At 47.5% G+C, this 22,038-nt stretch overlaps 1 protein-coding gene across 1 annotated transcript; it reads left to right on the top strand.

Annotated features, from left to right (window-relative positions):
• Positions 1 to 503: 503 nt before the first annotated feature.
• Positions 504 to 21,464, top strand: LOC135369443 (bone morphogenetic protein 1-like). The gene is made up of 19 exons (XM_064603031.1): positions 504 to 598; positions 1,171 to 1,632; positions 3,114 to 3,233; positions 4,069 to 4,368; positions 5,876 to 6,064; positions 6,417 to 6,499; positions 7,472 to 7,619; positions 8,606 to 8,827; positions 8,891 to 9,010; positions 9,099 to 9,244; positions 10,912 to 11,107; positions 11,193 to 11,315; positions 11,965 to 12,125; positions 12,203 to 12,389; positions 13,359 to 13,484; positions 18,743 to 18,900; positions 18,988 to 19,174; positions 19,265 to 19,390; positions 21,349 to 21,464. The coding sequence occupies exons 1-19, from the start codon at positions 535 to 537 to the stop codon at positions 21,462 to 21,464; spliced, it is 3,234 nt and encodes a 1,077-aa protein (XP_064459101.1). The 5' UTR covers positions 504 to 534.
• The last annotated feature ends 574 nt before the right edge of the window (positions 21,465 to 22,038 follow it).

Below are 22,038 nucleotides of genomic sequence, written 5' to 3'. Positions count from 1 at the left end.
ACGTTACATTTGTTGTTCTATTTTTCAGATATCTCACAAGGATATTTTATATAATGCTAGTTAGATTTGTCTTTCTTTGTATTTAGTTGGCTTGCTTGGCTTATTTACTCGCGGTGTTACCTTTTGCATTCTTCCTATCTCCGCGGACTTTATTTGTCACAGGGGTTAGTTTATTTTTCTGGCCTGCTTCGGTTTTGCGCTTTGCTTTGATAGTTTAGTTAGTCTAGTCTCAAGGCGAGTTTCAATTTATTTTCTAGAGATTTTTCGCTTGATATGTCGCGAGCTCAGGCTCGTTTTATCTCTGAGACCAATTCTGTTTGTGCAGAGCTGTAATGTGAGCTGTGTGCGATTACTTGCGTTTGTGGCGATCATATATCCGTCGCAAAAGAAGTATGTCCGTGTTAACTCATCGTGGACGTTGCTTACGAAATGAAGTGCAATCTGGTTGCTGACATTTGATAAGACGAGTCTTTCCTTTAGTCGTTCCGCATGCACTCACGACGGCGGCGTACACAGTCGACGTTACAACCAAGTATGAACTGCTTTGTCACGGCATCAGTGTTCTTGGTATTGTTTTCTGCAAAATGCACAAGAGAGGGTAATGGCAGTTTTCGTTCTTTTCTTCTCGTATATCGTATAGCATTGTTGCCCATGTCGTGTTCTTCCGTGTTGTTGAAGGGTCCCATTGTTTCACGCTGAGGATTTCAAAATTGATGAAATTTGACTGAACCCCGAGACAAGCCAAGCACAGACGATCACAAACATAGTCTCGGACACAGTAACGGGTTAGCAATCCCTCCACCTCGCCCTCCCTCTCTATGTCAAACCGGTTGAAAGGTCCTGGTTGCGAAGAAACCCGTTACTGTGTGGGTCTGTGCGAGAATGTGGTGGTGATCGTCCGTGTTTGTGTCCTTGTCTCGCGGTTCAGTCAAATTTCATCATGTATCACCAGTTAGCCTGCATTCTGACTCTTCTTCACGTTATTTTAAAAGTGTTTTCGGCTACATATAATTAATTGGATACTATGTTACGTTTACAAATGCAACCAGCTTTAGCATGTTGGTATAGCCTTACAGTCGTGTCTCCAACAGTCTATGTTTAGTCAAGGAGTTCTTTATATGCCGTTAAGTCACAATGAGCTTATGCCCTTGAGTTGCATCTGGACTTCAGAGCAGGCACCATTAGGAGGAGGCGCAACTACCGAAGGCGAAAAGCTACTAAACCCAACGACGCTGAGCACGTGTGCAGTCAATGACAGCAACTTCAAGTTCGCTCATGCATTCGTCGGCCTCCAGAAGGTTCAGGACATCCGTCGTATTCCTCCTGGAACAACAGCGACGTTCCACTGCGACCCCGTGGGCTTGATGGACGGTGGCCCAGTCAGCGTGTACTGCAGGGATGGTCACTGGGTATTGACCGACTCCCACAGAACAGTTTCAACGCCGTTGTGCCGACCTGCGGATGCGACAGATGTCGCGATAAACATCACTGGAGAGTACACAGTAGGACCCGGTGGAGTGTTATTTGTTAAGCTCGGGCGGTGGCTTAAGGCGACGTGTGTGTATAAGACTGCGCTGGGAAAGAACCAAGCAACGTGGCTGCTGAAGCAGTACAAGTCGTGGGATAAACGAGGTAAGCGCGTGCTACTACATATTTTCTCGAGAGCTATACAGCAGGATTGCCCCACCAGTGGCATGGCCGAGCAGGTGAAAGCACCCGCTTGTTGAGCCACGGACGTGTGTTCTCTTGTCCCTGGATTTTCCAGACGACTATCGCTACAGTTCAATTTGAAGTCGTCCCAGGGCGCGTACCATCCCCCACTACTTCAAACTGTCCTCGTCTGCGGTTACTCATAGCCTCAGTTGCTTCGCGGCGCTAACGCAAAATGAAAAAGGCCTCGCGCCTTGTGCTCTCCACTCGCGACATCCTCTATCATCAAACGATACCACGTGATACCCAAGGTCCCGTCGCACCACTTTCGCAGTGCGCTGGTTGTGTGTCTCACGACGCCGCGATATCTGCGACGGACAGTGCACGCACGCTATCAGATGCTCCACTCCGCGTATACAGCTGTCGCTGTAAAAGGTTTGAGAGTTTTAGCGCACCGTACGCTATCTCCCTTGCGTACGTAAGATATAGCGTAGTGGTTCTGCGAATTGCGCGAAGCTCTCTTTATTTTATACTCGCGCGCAGAACAACCGACGCTATCCCGTACGTACGCAGAGGCGATAGCGTACAATAGGCTAAAGCTCACTATACCAGTGCATCTTTGTGCATGAGAGAAAGGAAAAGGTTGGAGAAATCACGTGATAACGCGTCATTCCACTCAGAAAGCAGCAATAACAGGGCATTCGTAGACGGGCCAGAACACTGTAGTAAAAAAGATGATGCAACGTAGACTTGACGTGAAGATGGAGGTGGTGATGTTCAAAGTACTCGCCGTTGTCGGCCTCACAGATGTGGGCAACGTCAGGACTGACTCCCATGGGAATGTGCGTCCTGGACCGACTTCTAAGGGAACTGCGCCGACATATGTCTGAAAGCGTCTGAGGAAAACCCAGGAAAAACCCGAGACAGCACAGCCTTAATGGCACAGGCTTAAAAATGTGTGTGCTGTTCTCGTGGGCCACGTTAGTGATATTACAAAGCATGAGGTATGGATATTACATAGGACAGGGCGGGGCATGTCGGTGGTGTCATGTTTAAAATGAGAATACAAAGACGATTTCATGTGATAAATAACTATTCTACGTCTAACAATTTTGTCAAAGATTGATCAAAGCTGCCCGCAATTTTTTTTAACGATTATTCGTATTGAAAGGCCGCTTATACCGTTCCGTAGCACCAAGTGGCTTATTCTAACCGTAGATTTCACTGAATATGGTTCGTTTAGGCCTTCGGAGATGTCATTGTAGCTGCCTTCGCTCTCTCGAAATGTTTCAGTACATCGAGTATTTTCCTGTCTGTTGATGTACGCGGGGTGTCTACCCATTCGTGTGAGAAAATATGTCATCTTAAACAATCGATTTGTAAAGAAAATGTCTCTAAATAATTTTGAAACAATAAAAATGGCTCTCCGTTTTGTAATACGTGATTTCCGCTCTTTTTTACAGTCCAGACGGTGAGGTATATTGACGGCGATAGCCTGTCGATCTCTCCCCTGAGATCAGAAAGGTTGGAATGTGAATGCAAAGTGCTGAACAAACGGCGATATATCAGGATACAGGGAGAAGGTATATCCTACAGTATTCATTCTACATTTTACACGCGTGTCAGCGGGATCTGGTGTGCGCAACTTTGCCAATTCTCAAGAGCACAGCAACGAAACCGTGAAGGACTGTTTCACATGCACATTTCATTTCATTCATACGTATTTATTCATACGGATATGGAATAAAATTGGTAAGCCTATTTGATTCCATATCCGTTGAGAGTAGCACCATGTAGCTGCATAGCATAATTTTTGCACAGGAAAAACCTCTCGTCTCGTGAATTGCTCTTGACGGGTCATCTCTCAATGTTTTGTGTATAGGAGCCATTTTAGGAGTAAAAACTCCTCTAGGAGTTAAAAATGGAGTGATTTTAGTACTTTTAGGGACTAGATGCATTGCCACAGTCATTAGTCACCTTCCAGACTAAATGCACGGAAGCTTATGCGAAGTATAGAGACTATTGCGGTGATGGGAGTAAATTTCAGGGTCAGGAGACTACAATAGGGAGTAAAAGTTGCCCTCCAATTTACACCTTTTTCTTCGAGTGTAGATAACCCATGAGCAACCGCATCGAACCTCTAGATGACGATCTCCATTGCATGTTGATAAGATTGTATTTTCTTTTTTATCCCAACCAAACAACAGCCTTACTAGGATAGCAGCATGTATATCCTGATCCTGTGTTTTGAAGAGTACGCGAGCTAACGAGCTGCTAGCTCACTCCTCAGGAAATTTCGTGAGCGCAACAAAAATATGTAGTTCTGGTTTAATAGGACAGGCTCATTCTGCGTTGCTGCTTGAGTGGCACTGGTCCCCAGCGCTGACCCTATGACAGCTTATGCTTCACCTCTTACAGATTACACATTCTGCACCGACCCTCAGCTACCTGGTGGTGTCCACGTGCTGTACAGAACCGAAAATAAAGTGGGCTTCTTCTGCGACGAAGGCACGAAAATCGTGGGACAAAAAGAAATAGAATGCATGCCAAATGGTGAATGGGACTCGGCACCACCGCACTGCGCTGAAGTGTCGCCACCGGTAACGCAAAGTGCAGCTAACCCGCAAGTAACTAATGCATCACAATCACCATCTGGTGGTGGAACCTTTTCTGGCATACAAAGCACGCACGTGGAAATTGTCCCAGAAGGTAGGAAAGGTAAGCGTTTCTATAGGTAACACAGCTAACATGAAAGTGTCTCCAGCACTTGTAGCACAGGAATCCTGCATCTGTGTCAGTTCCCAGTGTTAAATGACCTCTTAAAGAGGAATCAGTGAAAGCAAAGCAAGTGCTTTTCTAAATATAACTTATACGTTTAATGAACACGTTTTTTAAAACTAAAAGCAATGTCGTCATTGGAAGAGTGCGTTGACTACGCACAGGAAAAGAATTGCATCTCGAGACTAAAGATATACATGAGCACTGTTTCATTCCGAAGCAGCCCAACTTACCGGAACAGATAGGCGCATTTTCTTGTGTACTGTTTGAGTCACGATCTCCTCATACAAGTACATACGAGTTCCGCTTCCCATTCGTCAAGGACAGGAGAAATTACAATTTTCGAAGTGCTTTCGGGATATAGCATGTACCTTGCGAACGATATATGGTGGGAGCGTCATCGCTTTCCCAGGTTTCATTAGGTGGTGTTCAGCTGTCACCATACATTCAGTAGAGGCGAACCTTGTTTGTGACACACTCGATTAAACCAGCGGTCTTGAAGTTTCCAGGTGGTGAATGAACGATGGGTGGTTCATGGTCCGCGTCCCATTCGTCAAGGCAATTTCTTCTTGGTGGTAACATTCACAGACCATAACAATGTGGCGAAGTCACCTTGTATACCTACAGGCGTGACGACAAGCCCGGAGATATCAGGTTCCAGACGTTGCATTAACACCAGCATGAACCCTCGGTTGGAAAAGTGACGTGAAAAGCCATCGAAGTCGCTCTACAAGAACCAATGATATAGTCAAGGATTGACCACTTGCAATTCAGGATGCCCTATGATGACATGTAGATGGTGAATTGAACTGCAGTGTTGGATGGCGGCGTTGGCACTAGAATTCAGCCATGGACTGTTGGCTCTGTGGGAACAGTCAGCGACTTCTGTTCCTCAGTCCCCGAGCACTACACATTCTGCGTCCTTTTTAGTAGCATGCCCTGAAACATATTGTACCACATTGTTTCCAGTGAACATCTTACACATACCGATAATATCTACGTATGGTTGCGCTCATGAAGCGGCGAATATTCGCTCTCGAGAGACCGCGAGCAATGAATTTCTGGTACGGGCCAAGTTCAACGAGAAAAAGCTATATTCCTGGCTTGAGCGAATGTGTGAGGAGTAACTGAGTTGCTCAGCTGTACCCTTACCATTTGTTTTTGATGAGCGGCGGATGCTGCTGACCCAGTGAGATATCCCTCCCTTCTGCCACTGAGGTCACAGCCCTCAAGCCAGCGAACCTTGCGCAAACAGGCGTTGGAGCTTGTAGTTTCGCGAAGCCTGCAGTTCATCCAAGAGGCAGGCAGTACAATTGTGACAGCTTAAGGCACGGAGAGAACAGTCAATAGGTCTTCGCCAAAATAATACGCTCAACATGTGATAAATCGTAGGGGACACATGGGACATATCGATACATTCATGCATGGCATCTACCTCCCTTTCCAGCAGAGATCACATGCCCAGCACCAGGAGTGCCAGAGAATGGGGGATGGACTGAACCCCCCGAGCAGGTTGAAAGACCTGTAGGATTCCATGTTCGCTACTTCTGTCCAGTGGGCACGACCCTGGACGGTTCTGATGCGACAACGTGTCTGGAAGAAGGAATATGGCTTTTTGACCCACCGCTATGTAGGCGTAAGTTCGTCGTCCATTTCCACTTGTGTGCGTAGTGCTACATAGCATCTTCGCATATGTTTTTACAGTATGGGAGGCGCAATTTTGTTGTTCCATAGAAGAGCAGGTGATTGCTGCAAATTCAGAGTCGGATACACCTCGAAACGCGCTGTCACATCACGAAGTACTATACGTCAAGCTCCTTTCTAGAACATGCTCAGGCTGCCTTATGAGTTAGCCAATGACTATAAATACTGACATACTGAAATTGTCCCTCTGTCGTGATTAAATAGATATAGTGTTCTTTACTGATTCATTTTATGAGTGGTGGTCGCAGCACCATGATCCACTTCTGTGTGTTCTTTTGACACAGGAAAGTGCGAGATACCCCTGCAGCACGGGGGCGAGATACAACGTCGGGAACGCTGGTGGATAGGAACACCGAATTATGAAGTGGTATGAGATTTATCTTGAATTGTTTATTATAAATGTGCACTTGTTTAAATTGTCTAGATCGATACGTGAGGAATTTCTAAGGCTAATGACGTCTAGCGTCGAGGCAAGTCGTCAGGGGGGTGAGGTGTTACGCGGTCAACGACAGTTTTATTTCGATTATTAGGAGTGGGGAATTTCATCACTACGGGCGACACTGTACCGAGCAAAGTATTTAAAGGTTTAAAGTGTTTATAGGTTTTTCCCTTAAATTTAAAGGAAGGAACTTACAAAGCAGAACAAACAAATAACAATCAAAAAGATCTATGATGAAAAACCCGAGACCTGGAAGAGACGAAAAACAGACTTTGAAATTGAGGGTTTGTGTGCGTCGTCTGTTTTTCGTCTTTTCCCAGTCTCGGGTTTTTCATCATAGAGTTGTAAGAATTTTCAAAATCTTTCTTTGTCTCCTCAAATGAAGCCAGGAAAAGTGGAATCCCCGTGACTGTAGCGCGCCCTTGAAATGTAAATGAAGGAGAAGAAAAAACAACAACAAAAAGGCACGACCTGATTGTAGGTGCCATTAGTATACCATCGTTGTGCCCGAACACTTCATACACCTGCACCTACACAAATCTTCACACCTCGCCAGTCCATGCTAATGTCTTTATTAAAGCTATCTTTTATAGACGTGTACAGCCTTATTTTCCATGAAAGATGAAAGTCACTGAAAAGGTTAGCCAGCTGTAGGACTCGAACCCATATCTTCTGGATTGCCGGTCCAGGGCTCTACCAATTGAAGAGCCCATTGGTAGAGCCCTGGACCGGCAATCCAGAAGATGTGGGTTCGAGTCCAACAGCTGGCTAACCTTTTCAGTGACTTTCATCTTTCATCGTTAATTTCTTAGGCAAAATTGAGGCCTTGTATGTATTTGTCCCTTCTATGTTGTTCCAGCCTCAGAACATCAGTTCTTTCATGTTATTTTCCATGTTGAGGTCGCACCTGGCACTCTGGTACCCGACGACGGTGCACGCTACCGACTTCAATGCCACGACCGGTACGAAATCCAGGGAGCGCGGTCTACCGAAGTGTGGTGTGAGAACGGAGACTGGAAGCCCGTCGCACGTCCAACGTGCAGCCCAAGTTGGTACAACTTCTATTACGTTTATTTTTACTTCGATGTGACTTCCCTTATTCCGTTCGGTAAGACTCGTTAAATTGTCGATTAGGAACGGGATAACGAATAGGCATGGTTGTGTATATTCATTGCCAAAACCTTGCCCAGCAACGCTCTCTCCTAAAACACTTCAAAGTTTTTTGACACCGTAGGACTTCGGTCCTCCCTGTGAGGCGACTCAATATTCAATTTCATCACGTTACCGCCAGCAATGGGCCAGGGTATCGCACATGGCGATGAAACTCCCCTCCGTTCATAATTTAAATAAAATTGGTGTAGTTCTTCACGTGCGGAGCAAAACACCAGGAAAGCTTCAGGTTCTCCAGGCAGACAATTTCCTCTCGTAAAGAGCGACAAGAAAGCAGGCGAGCTTGTGATAATTAATCTTCATAACGAACCCTGGGACTCGTGTATGTGTGTTATTTCCCCAGTCCCAGGGTTCGTTATGAAGATGAATTAATTCCTCTCATCCGTTTATAGATGTGCAGAAAGCCCTTTCAAATCATACCAGGACGAGCTTCGCAGTGGTGGGGGAATAGTGCCACTCCGACAAAATCTGTTCGCAAGCACAGTAAGCAAAATCGTCCCCGGAGAAATCGTGCCCGCAAGAAAAGTATCAATAAAAGTAGTTTTCGTCAAACGACGCGTGCCCAGTTGTGGGTAGCCCCCCCCCCCCCCCAACTACATGGTGACTGTCGAAAACAAGCCTAAACTAACCTAACATCCGGGAACTAACCTAGGACCCGTGTCTAATCTGCGTTCCCACCCGGAACGATTTTTCCGGATCCTCCTGACGATACAGCCAGGTGCTTGCTATGCATCAAGAAATAGACTTGCGAGACGAAAAGTGCAAGTACATAAGAACCGGCCAGCGTTTTCTTCGCATCCTGCATCCAACCGCATCTCCACGTTAAGAACATCAGCACAACAACAAACGCTTGCATCTTCGCAGAGTGTGGTAATACGGTGAAAGAGCCCAGCGGCGACTTGAGGACTCCGGAAGTGACCAACGGCACGCACTCGGAAGGAAGGTACTGCAAGTGGCTGTTGACGGCCACGTCCGAAGAGCGTATTCTGCTCAACATCTCGCTGTTAGACATCCACCAGTCGGACGCCTGTGAGACAGACTATCTGGAAATAAGGGACGGGTACGGGAACGAGGCGCCACCGCTCGGTAAGATACGTATTCAGAATGGAAGGTGCCATTTTCACAGCACTGACAACTACTTCAATGCAGGTCGCTATTGTGGCAATAACATCTCTCTAGAGAGAGTGAGTACGGGACCTGGTATGTTTATCGTCTACTGGACATCGCGTGAGCAGATAGGGCATGTCGGATTCAGAGGACATTACAGAGGCGAGTCTTGGTTCAGCGTGTCTGTGTTGTTTGCGTTGTAATAAAGTCATTCGTCAGGCATCCCAGTACATTGTGTTTCCGATTACAGCTGTGTGTGGAGGTGACCTAGAAATGGAAGAAGGAGATCTTCGAAGCCCCAATTTTCCGCAAGACTATCAGGCTGATAAAGAGTGCATCTGGCGAATCACCGTGCCAGAATCCTATCGGGCAGTTCTTCGCTTCCAGTCTTTTGAGGTCATTCTGCACCCTTTTGCATGTCTGGTTTGGGATCATTAATTCAACACGAAGGTGGACAAGTACAACTTAACGGAGCTATTCGAAGCAATCTAGGAAACATGCATTCAATATGTAGATGGGTAGAAATCCAGCGAACCGGTAGAGATGTAGGAAGGGAGTTGCCTCAGGACAGAAGCCGCCGATATTTCGAACAGAGACTGTTCTTCTTCTGGGCACCGTCCTCATCACCGGTGCCCAGAAGAAGAACAGTCTCTGTTCGAAATATCGGCGGCTTCTGTCCTGAGGCAACTCCCTTCATGCATTCAATACAGTTCGTCCTGTCTCATGCATCTTCTAGCAGGACTCACAGTGTTTTATTCGATATAGGCATTATCGTTCTGTTTTGCTTTATTGGAAACGTCAGCACCAGCATATTGTCCCGTTTCCTGTTAAACTGGCGTACTTTCGAGACAGTACTTCTAGCCTTGCGAGAAATCTCACCTCCAGCAGCATTACCCTGACCAGTAATTGAGTTTTGCCAATGTGGCGATAACTCTAATGACGGGTAAGGTTCCAAATGACACAACATTGCACACAACACCCATTCTTCGTCCGTGTCTTCCCTGTGTTCATTTCCACCTTTTGTTCTACGCTCATAAACCGACCAATCGACTCTCCTAATGCGGCAGCTCCATGTTGCCAATTACAGTGTAGGTCGGTCCGTAGCGTGTAGGGCCACGTTACTCCACGTGACAGTGACACACGACCACGTGATCGCCAGACTGCGCTTCTGATAAGCTGAAGGTATGTAGCCACCACAGCAACCGTGAAAAAAAAGAACGATTTCACAAAAAGAGAAGTAGTGTAATGCTCCGTGAAGCTACCACATTGAAGCGGGTTTACCACAGTGGCCTTCTTTTCATTCCTTTTTTTTATGTCTGCTTTACATATACCCCCCCCCCCCCTCAGCTTTTCGCTTTTCTTCTCGTTTATTTTTTAATAGCGAGCCGATCGCTGTCTAGGTGGTCTTTTATAAAAAATAAACCCTCCTATCCCCCGTTTTTCTGTTTGTTTGTTTTGTACTCCTGAGTATACATTAGGATCAATGTCGGAGCATTGCCTCTGAAGATACTCAGTTAAAGACAAACTGCCTTTGGAGTAGAGACGAATATACTACAAAGCGATTAGAAAACAGGTGGTTTGAGCTATAGATGACAAGGCGTCATCTCCATTGACAATGTGAATGGTATAGCTTGTACCTGAATAATGGCAGGTGAAGAAAAGGCTCCAGCAGCCGGATTGATTCGAACTCGCATGCTCCGATATCTAGTTAGAGATGCAACCAATTACACCATACTAGCTATCCTCTGTTCAGATACCTTCATCTATATACTACTACGCTAGTTTGCAAGTTTCAAGGATGTTTCAGTGAACTTTGTAGAACCTCGATGAAAGATGAAAGTCACTGAAAAGGTTAGCTAGCTGTAGGGATCGAACCCACATCTTCTGGATTACCGGTTTGTATCTGTCCCTTCTATGTTGTTCCAGCCTCAGAACATCAGTTTATCTTTTGTAGAACCTGCCTTGTTGTTTAAACGCTATTAAAGTAAGACCGTCACAAGGTTTCGCAAACAACATCCATCGAGAGTTAGCACCACTTCACATATGTTTATCTTTCATTGCAGGTGGAGTGCCAGGAGAACTGCGCGTACGACTACGTAGAGGTATATGACGGACATGATCCCAATGCTCTTCCACTGGGAAGGTTCTGCGGCAATAACATTCCGAACGACTCGATATCTTCTTCTAACAAGATGCTCGTGAAGTTTGTTACCGATGGATCAGTTAACAAGCACGGTTTCTCGGCTCGGTTCTCGAAAGGTGACAAAATTCGGCTCGATATCATTCGCCGTTACGGTTGTCACTTGAAAGCAGGTATACAGTTCACAGTTCTTCACGATTGTAGCTCATGACGAGTTGCTGACCGGTGGACATGGATGTGGATATGAATGCAAGGGTGCGCTTGGAAGGTATAGGTCCAACTGCAGCGCTGCATATATGTCGCACACAGATGGAAATAAATATGAAGGTAAGTAGAACCTCCCTATCTATGCTGTAAATCTACAGAGACAAGAACACACAAGTCCAGAAAGACCCTCCACGAGTTCACAGGCACGATAGAATACACTTTTAGACCTTTGGTCTACTATACTTTACCACGCTTCCTAAGATCGTGCAAGAGGCTAGTCTCTAGTTAGTTCATTCCATTCAGTTCCACGGTTCCAAAGAAACTGTGGCTATGGGATGCCACCAATAGCCGTATTCCAATAGCTGTACTAAAAAGCGATTAGCGACGAAATGATTCATATAGATGAAGATTGGAGTTAGTGTGGAAGTCCAGAGTGGAAGTCCAGAGTGGAATTCTCTGCTCCAAGAAGCTGTTAATGCTGCCAATAACTCATTATTTATGGTTAAGATTAGGTCTCTTATGCACTGATTCTTAGTTTTTTGTTGTTATTCTTATTTATTGATTTTTTGTTTTTGTAACATAGTGTGTCTGACCTGCTGAGAATGATGCAAGTAGCATCACTATTGTACTACCTCACTCCTCTTCTGTAATGCCTCACGGCGCTGCAGAGCTCTGTGAATAAATAAATAAATAAAAGATTGCGATCACACACTTGTTATATCTGCGTAATTTAATTATGATATATCAATTGTCTCACGTTGTCACGCAGACTCCTGCGGAGGTATTATGGTAGCAGCAAATGGAACCATCACGAGCCCTTCATTTCCGGACATGTACCCGTCCAACGCAAACTGTACCTGGGTGGTTGTGGCGCCCCCACGGTACCGCATCACCATCAACTTTACACACTTTGACCTTGACGGGAATAATGTAAGCTGATTATGTTTATTTTCGTCTTTTTCTCCACGGGCCGTGAACATTGATCTTATTCGTGACATGTCACGCAGCCGCACTGTTACCAGGACAGACTGAACATCACGAGCAAGATGAGTGACGGTACGACACGGGAGCACGGCCTCCTCTGTGGCTTTGACCTGCCACCAGTGATCACGTCTGAGGACAATATCCTTCGCATCGAGTTTAGATCAGACAGCACTGTCCAGAAGAATGGCTTTGCTGCCAACTTCCTGACAGGTAAGTTCAGCAGACGGTCCTTCTTTGCAACTTCACACTTCGACAACACGACAATGTTGAGGAACCAAACTGATATTCTGAAACTATGTCTTGTTGTGACCATTCCTTCCTCGTGGTGTCCTCCTAATCTTATCTCTCATATAGTGAAATTCAGTGTCCTTCCCATCACAGCACCATCATCCATTTTGGAACTGATATCATGAGACTACAGGGTGTGTGCAGAAAAACGTGACCCGCATTTTTACATGTAACTCGTTGTCTACTTAGCCGAGCAACTTCCGGTGGCGTACGATAGCGTATTTATGCGTGCGAAAGCTACAAAAAAATCCTGGAAGCTATACTCAGCGTAAAAAAATAAACAGAGCGCGAAAACATGGGCTTCCATGCATTAGAGTAGGGCGGTCATCACAGTGCATGGTAGTGCATTTCGGTCTCAGGAGAGTTATGTGCAGGGACCACTAGGGTACTGCCGATGAGCATCCATGTGGGACATCGTTTCGATTTATGCACCGATAGCTCCTCCCCTAGCGGTACTTGAACACAACTCTCCTACGTCCACCATATTGCCCTGTTCTGATGCACGGAGGCCGACGTTTTCGTTGCTCCGTTTATTTTTTAAGCTGAGTATGGCTTCCACAATTTTTCTGCAGGTTTCGCACGCATAAATGCGCCGTCGTGCGCCACCGGAAGTTCGTTAGTTACGTAGACAACAAGCTATGTGCCTAAATGCCGGTCATGTTTTTGTGCACACACCCTGTATAACTGCTTATAACGATAACCTTTTGTATAACCGCGTCGCTGAATTATCCGCACAGTACCAGCTACAGTCAGAACAATAGCACTAGACTCTAAGTCGCACTATGCCGTGAATCGCGGTGCTCTCAACGTTTCACCGGGTTCCCCTTGATGATGAGCGCCCCTAAACAGTTTGTAAACGAGCTGGCAGCTTAAGACCTTTTCACTTTTCAGACGAAGACGAATGTGCGTTGAACAATGGTGGCTGCCAGTACATTTGCAAAAACACCGTGAAGGGATACAATTGCTCCTGCCCGGACGGCTTTGTCCTCCACCCCAACAAGCATGACTGCGAAACGGGTACGTTCTGATTTGGTAACAAATTTCAACCATCACTGTCATCCGCAACAAAGGAGGTACTATTTTACGCTTCCTCGTTTCGTATCGTTCCCTCCTTGTTAGAAATATCAGCTACCCCATCTATTTTAACTGGGGTATTCTATACATCTAGATTCGTATCTTGTGTACTCTTTGTTTGCCGGTACAAAACATATAGGTTGCAGAAGCTCGAAACTCGAAGGGCTTACATCGCCCATGTCCACGTTATGCTGCTGCTGCTGCTGCACCCATACATCCAGTTCCTCTGGATACTGGGGACCTGGCCGCAGTACTGAACAACGTCCCGCCTCCATATCTTCTTTGTGGTGACTTCAACGCCCACAATGTCATCTGGGGCAGCGCGCGCTCCGACACGCGAGGGGAGCGACTGGCAGCCCTGTTCGAGGAGCGAAACCTCTTCATCCTCAATGATGGCTCCCCTACGTTCCTGAAGACAACGTACCATTCCTCCTGCTTGGACCTCTCTCTTGTGTCAGCTCCTATTGCACATCGCTTCAGCTGGCAGGTGGGCGCTGATACCCTTGGAAGTGATCATCTTCCTGTCCTGATCAGCATGCAAGGTTCGCGAGTACAAGCCCGCTCCCACACCGCTAAAAGAACGGATTGGCAGTCCTACAGATGCATGCTCGAATCTTCACTTTTAGACTGGAGGCCCCAAAATGCCCATGACTTCTGCGACGTGGTTGCTAACGCGGCGCGCGCTGCGACCCAGGTGCACCGCATACCTGCCAAGTTCACGTCCGTCGACGCGGAGTATGAGAGGCTGCGCGCTATCCGCCGCCGCGCCGAGCGACGCGCCCGCCGCACACATCTCCCAGTCGACAAAAGTGAAGCGAGGCGGCTACAGAAGGTGATTCATAGGCATCCGTACAAGCTGACACGCGACCGTTGGAGAAGCTTCGCGACATCACTGTCTCCAAGAACACCCATGTCTCGAATTTGGTCGGTGCTCAAAGGGCTCGCCACTCCCGTTTTCCAAAGGCATCCTTTCCGCTCACTGTCTCTTGCCACTGGGTGCCCTGAAGTCGAGGTTGCAGAGCAGTACTGTGCCCGCCTGACGTCGACACCTGCCGCTCCTCTCGCGTCTTCCCTTGACATCCCTGTAGTCCTTGAGTCCTCAGCAGATCCGTCATTGGATGCCCCATTTTCGCTTACCGAGCTCGAATCTGCTATAGGGCTCTCGCCTGCGCACACGTCGCCGGGTCCTGACGGAGTCACCTAAGCATTGCGGTATCTCCCGCTTTGTGGCCGCCAGCTCCTTCTGGGCCTCTTCAACGAAACTTGGCAGGCCAGCTCCATCCCGCCGCACTGGAAGTCCGCGATGATCGTGCCCATCCTTAAACCTGGCCAGTCCCCTCACAACATCGACTCTTTTCGGCCAATCGCACTTACAAGCTGCGCAGGGAAAGTCATGGAGCGGATGGTCCACTCTCGCCTGAACTGGTTCTTCGAAGCCTCGAACTTCTTCCCTGAAGTCATGGCCGGCTTCCGTCAAGGCAGGTCGGCGATAGACAACGTAATCGACATTGTCTCTAGTGTACAACAAGCGCGATCGGAAGGGAAGCTCACAGCAGCGGTCTTCCTTGACGTCAAAAAAGCATATGACAGCGTGGTGCACAGCACTGTCATTGCGACGCTCCAAGAGGCTGGTATTGGAGGCCGCCCGCTCGCATGGATTCGGGACTTCCTCGTTGATCGCACCTTGTTTGTGCGCACCTCTCAAAGGGACACTGCACACTACAGAGTTCTGCGAGGTGTCCCGCAAGGGAGTGTGTTGAGCCCACTGCTGTTCAACGTCATCATGGCCGCTTTACCTGCTCAACTAAGTGAACATGTCAACATCACAATATACGCCGACGACCTCTGCATCTGGGCCTCCTCCACCCGTTGGTATGTAATCCAGCGTCGCTTGCAAGGTGCTTTGGACACTATCGTATCTTACCTCTCCGACCGTGGTCTTTCTATCTCACCTAGCAAGACTGTTGCCATGGCATTCACCCGCCGATCCTTCCGCAAATTCCCCCTCCGCGTTGACGGCCAACAGCTCGCCTTCGCACGTCATCACAAATACCTGGGCATAACCATTGACAGGGAGCTGACCTGGTCCAAGCACTTCAAGGCCCTGTCTACCGCGGCGACTACCATCGTGAACGTCCTCCGCCGCATCTCTGGTTCGTCCTGGGGCCCATCATACCATGACCTTCGCCAGGTGCATACCTCACTCGTCCTAGGGCTCCTGCGTTACAGCTTACCGGTATTGCACGGTCTAAGTTCAACGACAGAGCGCGAACTTTTGAACATCCATGCGCGAAGCCTTCGAGTGTGCCTTGGTGTCCCCAAAACGACCGACACCTTCCTGGTCTTGGCTGAGGCGAAGGAGACGCCAGCCCACGTCCTACGCGACATGGAGACCCTGCGCGCATGTGCGCAGTACCGCACACGACATGCTGCCCACTACCTACGGGACATTCGCCTACTGTATGAAAGCTCAGGTTTCGGGGCTGCTGTTTGCAGGCTGGCACAGTCTCTTCCGCCCCCTCCGTCGCGCCTGCTATACGCTCCACCTTTGTGGACCCTCGAGCTGCCTCCGACGGACCTGCATATTCCCGACATGTCCCGCAAAAACGACACTCCTGTCCTCGCTGCGCGCCAGTTAGCTCTTGACCATTTGAACTCTGTCCACGGTCAGCGTAAAGGAATTTTCACAGAAGGCTCGGTTGTGTACGGCGCGTCGTCTGCAGCTTTCTACATACCTCACAGCGATACTACGCAGACTTTCAAGCTGCCGCATGAAACTTCATCCACCGAAGCGGAACTGACAGCCATCTATGAAGCGCTCAACGCCATATCCGGTTCACAGGCCGACTCGTGGTCCATCTTCACGGACAGCAAGTCAGCATTGGAGACCTTGGCGTCGTACCGGTGCAGTGCTATTTGCGATCTCCGCACGCTGGTAATCGCCAGATACAACGAGCTCTTGGCTTCCGGCCACAGCGTACGGCTCCAGTGGGTACCCAGTCACGTCGGGTTGCCTGGAAATACCCGTGCCGACATTGCTGCGAAACGTGCCCATACCACGGCTGCCTTGAGTCTCAGCATCCCGCTTTCAATGTCTGCCTGCCTGCTCCAAATACGTCGCTTGCGCTCTCGCTGTGTCCAAGATTTCACAGAACGTGCCATCTCGCCCAATACATTTCTGCACTCCATCGACCCAAAAATGCAATACGTCCCTCCCCCAAACATCACGAGGAGGGAGGCGTCCGTTATCCACCGTCTTCGGTTAAGCGTGGCTCGAACGCCATCACGGCTCTTCCAACTCAACACGCTTGACACCCCTACATGTGCAGCCTGCTCTACCGAGGGCAACACTTCCCACCTACTCCTCCACTGTCGCCTGTTCACCGCTCCCCGTGCCACTCTGATGGAGCGGCTAGCTGCCATAGGGCTCAGGGAGGTCACGCTGGCAACTCTACTGGGCCCTCTGCAACGCCCCATTCAGTGGCGCGTCGGAAGGGAACTCGTACGCTTCCTTACCGACACAGGGCTCGCGCTGAGCCTGTGACTGCGCCTCTTCTTTCGCTCTTTCCGATTTGTCTTTCTCTTTTCTTCTTTCTCTTTATTTTTCCTTTTCTCCCTTTTCCTTTTTGTAAGCGGGAATAGCAAGTCGGCTGCTGGAGCCAGGCTAACCTTTCCCCTCTTTCGTGTTTTTTGTTTTGTTTTGCAATAAACCTATATCCCCCCCCCCCAGTTCTTCTTCTTCTTCCCATGGAGAATGGCCATTAGAAAGATACGAGATTGGCCAGTTGCCATCGCTACATGCTGTGTGTTGACTTTCCCACCTGCCGCCACTGTGGTGCTCTTGAGGATCTGGAGCACATTCTTCTTCATTGCCCTCACTACGAACCTTCCCGAACCACACTCTCCGAGTCACTTCGTCAGCTGGACTCTCGCCCTTTCTCCCTATCGAAATTGCTTGGTCCCTGGCCCAATCCAGCCCAGCAACGCTCTGCGCTCAAAGCTCTTCTGACATTTCTGGACGCCATCGGACTTCGATCGTTATTGTGAAGGGGCTCGTTATTTTATTCCCCCCATTCCATCCAGCAATGGGGTAAAGTATCGCCTGTAGCGATGAAACTCCCCACTCTCCAAGGCCGCAAATAAAGTTGTTGTTGTTTGTTGCTGTGTGTGTCCCTTCTTCTTCTTAAGTATCGGTGTGGGTGTTGTTGGTTGCCCAAAAGGACGCCTGCAGCTCACATGTACTATCGTGTCTTTACACCTTGTTCTTTAGTAACGGCTGAATATGCCGCTGTTTTTCAAGAAGGCTTTTCATTGCATTGTCTTGTTGTTGAGGGCTGGACCAAGGCCCAAGAATCTTGTAGAAGCTGAATGGACGTTTGTCGAGTTTTTCCAGTGTCGTTTGAAGTTTTTTTCATCCACGTGCGACAGCCCGCTGTGCGACTGCTCAAGCGACACTCTGTGTCCGAGTGAGGAAGCGACGTAACGGGAGGTGGAGAGGGTGGGCGGCATCTTCTCTACATCTGCTAACATTACTGTGAATTTAGGTACATAAACATTAGCGCATACGAAGAGGGGAGTCAAGTCCTGTGGACATAATATGGACATTATATGGACATAAACATTGAAATAAACGGAGGTCCACATTTTCTTGTTTTGGGTTGCACACAACACTTCGACGGCATATGAAATGATACCCGTGCCACGTTCTAAAAGGAAAAGAGCTTTTCGTTTTTGTGCAGACTTGTTCTCAAGTGGTTTGCGGACAGGTGTGTTTTCTGTCTTTCACGCTTGCAGTACGGCTTAAGTTTCCACAGCAGGTCTTTAGCTAAAACTTCGTAATCAAGAGCTGTGGGCTGTTCCTTGTTTCCCACGGTCATGTTCTGCAGCTGAACGCCAGGGCTCCATCCGGTGCTGCCATTGAGATTATGGATCGAGCGGCACATTTGTCCATACACAAAATAACAAACGAGAAGCGTCATCGAATATTCCGAAGTATGTGCGGAAGTACAGGCATGAACCACTGTCATGGTGTCAGCGTGACACCTGTAACTGGTGTTATAGTTCCTCCTTGAAAATGGAGTAATGTGGAACTCACTTTGGAGGGAACATAATTGCTGGGGACTGCGTACACTAGCTACTTACCACTAGCTTAAGCTACTTACTCCCCGTGAAGAAGGTGTGACGCCACAATTTATTCTCAGAATGTGGAGACATCATCACAGCATCGCAAGGAACAGTCACAAGTCCTTCTTTTCCGAACACCTACCCGTCCGACTCAAACTGCACATGGGTGATTCTGGCTCGTCCAAAATACCGCATCATCATCAACTTCACAGACTTTGACCTTGAAGGGAATAACGTAAGGTTACATTTTCATGTGCACCTTTGGTATCACGTCACCTCACGTGTCGTGAATCGTTATTTTATTCGTGGTTTTGTCGCGCAGCAAAACTGTGAGCATGATATTGTGACCATCGTGAGCAAGATTAGCAATGGCACGACGCAGAAACACGGCCTCTTCTGTGGCTCTCGCCTTCCACCAGTTATCATGTCCGAGGAGAATATCCTTCGCGTTGAGTTTAGATCTGGCTCATCTGTCCAGAAGAGAGGGTTTGCTGCTACCTTCGTCACAGGTCAGTTCAGTAGGTCGTCTATCATCGCGAATAAACAATTAAGTTAACAAAAAGTTAACAAAAGTGACTTTATACCTTTTTATCTTTCAGATACAAACGAGTGCGCACGTGATAACGGTGGCTGCCAACACTTTTGCAATAACACAGTGGAGAGCTACATTTGCTCCTGTCGAGATGGCTTCATTCTCCACCCCAACAAGCACGATTGCAAAGAGCGTAAGTTCTGGTTACTGGCTGACACCACCACTGCCACCGTCACTGCCGCATGGCAGGAGGAACGATTCCTTTGTTTCTCTAAGTTCCTCCTCAACAAAAACACCGCTGGCTACATGAACTCAGTTCACATCCGTAGTGTGTAGTGCATCTCGTCATTCGACCCGTGCCTTTCTATCGGGCCTGATGGGATTTCAGCGAGGTTTAACTGACGGGAAAATGTGCGAGAAGAGGGTCTTAGTAATTCAGTGTTATGTTATGATGCAGTAGAATCACGGGCTGTCGACCCCGTTCACCATGGTGAGAGAAAAATAGAACAGGATACAGCACGTAAGGCAGACGAACAGACGTGTCAAACATGTTCACATTCAAGCACTTAGGATGTAGAACAATTTGTTCGAAGGATATGAAAAGAAGTGTTAAATTAGGGCAGCGATTGACCAACAGTGCCACAGATGTAACACAGCATGCTGTTGGAACTTTCTGCTCCAAAAACTTGATGATCACGGACTTTGTCTTCCCGAAATGCAGTCACAATGCTCGCCACCAACCCCTAAAGCACGATAAATACAGAGATAATAAATTATGAAATGTGCGGGGCAGCAAAGTGGGAATTATCTGTACGTTGTAAACATGGAAGGGTGTTCCTGCTTCACAGCATACAGCCGTATTTAGAAACATCACTTTCGAGCAATGGCGTAGCCAGTATAGTAAAAAAAAAAGAAGAAAAAAAAGTACTTGGGGACGAGTTCTATGGGGGCTGGCAGAAAACGCCTCCCACTAGTTTCGCTTTCTGCTTGTCTTCGCCACTGTCTTCGAGTGACGCGCCACATGATCCTGGCAGAATGTAACGGAACGAAGGAATGGAAGTTGTGTTAACACGATATAGTGATCAAGATCGCCTCCGTCGCAGACAACTATTTTGAAGTGGAAGACGAGGAAGCTGTGACGAAGGTGATCTCCATTTACACTCTTACAAAAAAAAAAAAAAAAAGTTTGGAAGGCGGTAACTGACGGAAGTGTATAATGGGACCGTTTAACATCTCGATTGCGGCGCCACCTTTCGGTCGACAACGTACGCAGGGTGGTAACTGAGCCCATTTACTATCCCGGATACACAAGTTTATTACATGACACAACGATAATTTCTCGAAGAGGCGGTATCATCGTGTTAAGCACAGTCAGTAGCACGCTTGTATTCCAGTCCGAAATGGTGTGGCTTGTTGCGGCAGATTTTCCGTTACTACAACGACGAAATCTCTGAACCATCCCTTGCGAAGTCGCTTGTCAGAGGAAGTGGACTTCAGAATTTACGAAGTCGCATCCTATTAATAGTTCTCCAGCAAATTGCTACCACATTTGTGACTGTATATGGCGGTAATCTGCAGTACCTTCCAGTCTAGTACCTGTGCTTTGCGCTTGTGTCCTTGCGCGCGAAGTTTGCATGTCCCAAGCTTGCAAGCTTGCGAAGCATTGCGCTTGTCCATCCTACAGTTGGCAGTACAAGTTCTTATGTTTGTAAGCGGGGTTAGTTTTTGTTTGCGTCTTTCCCGTGGTGATCTGTCGATCAGGTTAACTTATTGATTTCGTTTTATGATCAGTAATAACTTGTAAAGCAACATTTGAGTGAGAAGTTACGACTGCGAAATTTGCACAAAAAAAAATCCTAAATTTCATATGTATACATCACGCTAAAAATACACACACAAGAAAAGAAAAACAGAAATAAAAGAAATACACACACAACATATATAAACAGGCTGCGTTATGAGCTGAATAGTGACTAAAGACAAACTTGAGGCATAGTGCCTGGGGAATATCCGTTACAAACACACAAGAGATTGATTTTTGGCTGCTTTAACAGTGACTGATGACGAACTTAATGGATTTTTCTTAACAGAGTATACCTCTGGGATGTCCGTCATTCGTTTATTACCTCATGAGCTTCTTGGTACCTTTAGGTGCAGGAAACTGTGATGTACTGGAACAGAACGGAGGCCACATCGTACGTCGACTGAATCGGTGGATGGGAAGACCGGACCACGAAATGGTATGTGCCGTGCCCTCCGTTCTTTGAAATAAGTTTATTCATCTAATTCGTTCATGTGGAGAACGGCCGTACAGTGATGAGCGTGTGGTAGTGAACACCCTTTTACATTGATGATTGTTCGAAACGTCACATTTGGTATACTTGTCACTTGAGGAGAACAGGGCTGCAGTTGTGCAGAAACATTCCGCATCCCAATTACCATTCGATAGTGGTCCTAAGCGAGAAGTGTCTCCTTTCTATAGCCGACGAAATTTCTTTATTTCAAAGCTTCCGAGTCATTGGCCACTTTACGATGTCGTACACTTACGATGCGTAGGGCACGTAGCTCGTGTGCGTTCAATTGTAACTGCACAATCAAATTGTGAATAGAACCTATGAACCTACCAGAGAACCTAGAAACTATGAGAACTCCAACAACACCGAATATGCAGTGAATGTACGATTAATGTCCTAAAGTCCGTAGCCGGATTCGTCCGTCTGATGGATATCACTCTGATATCCAGCGTGGATGAAGAAAATAAAGCGCAGACATCATATCCTCAGGATATCCAGAAATGGACATACGCGATGCTATGCCCAAACAACACATGGTAGTCCTAAG

The sequence above is a fragment of the Ornithodoros turicata genome, chromosome 9 (genome assembly GCF_037126465.1).
Source record: "Ornithodoros turicata isolate Travis chromosome 9, ASM3712646v1, whole genome shotgun sequence".
Classification (NCBI taxonomy): Eukaryota; Metazoa; Arthropoda; class Arachnida; order Ixodida; family Argasidae; genus Ornithodoros; species Ornithodoros turicata.
Note: the sequence above shows the minus strand (reverse complement) of the source record. Positions and strands in the feature narration are given on the sequence as shown.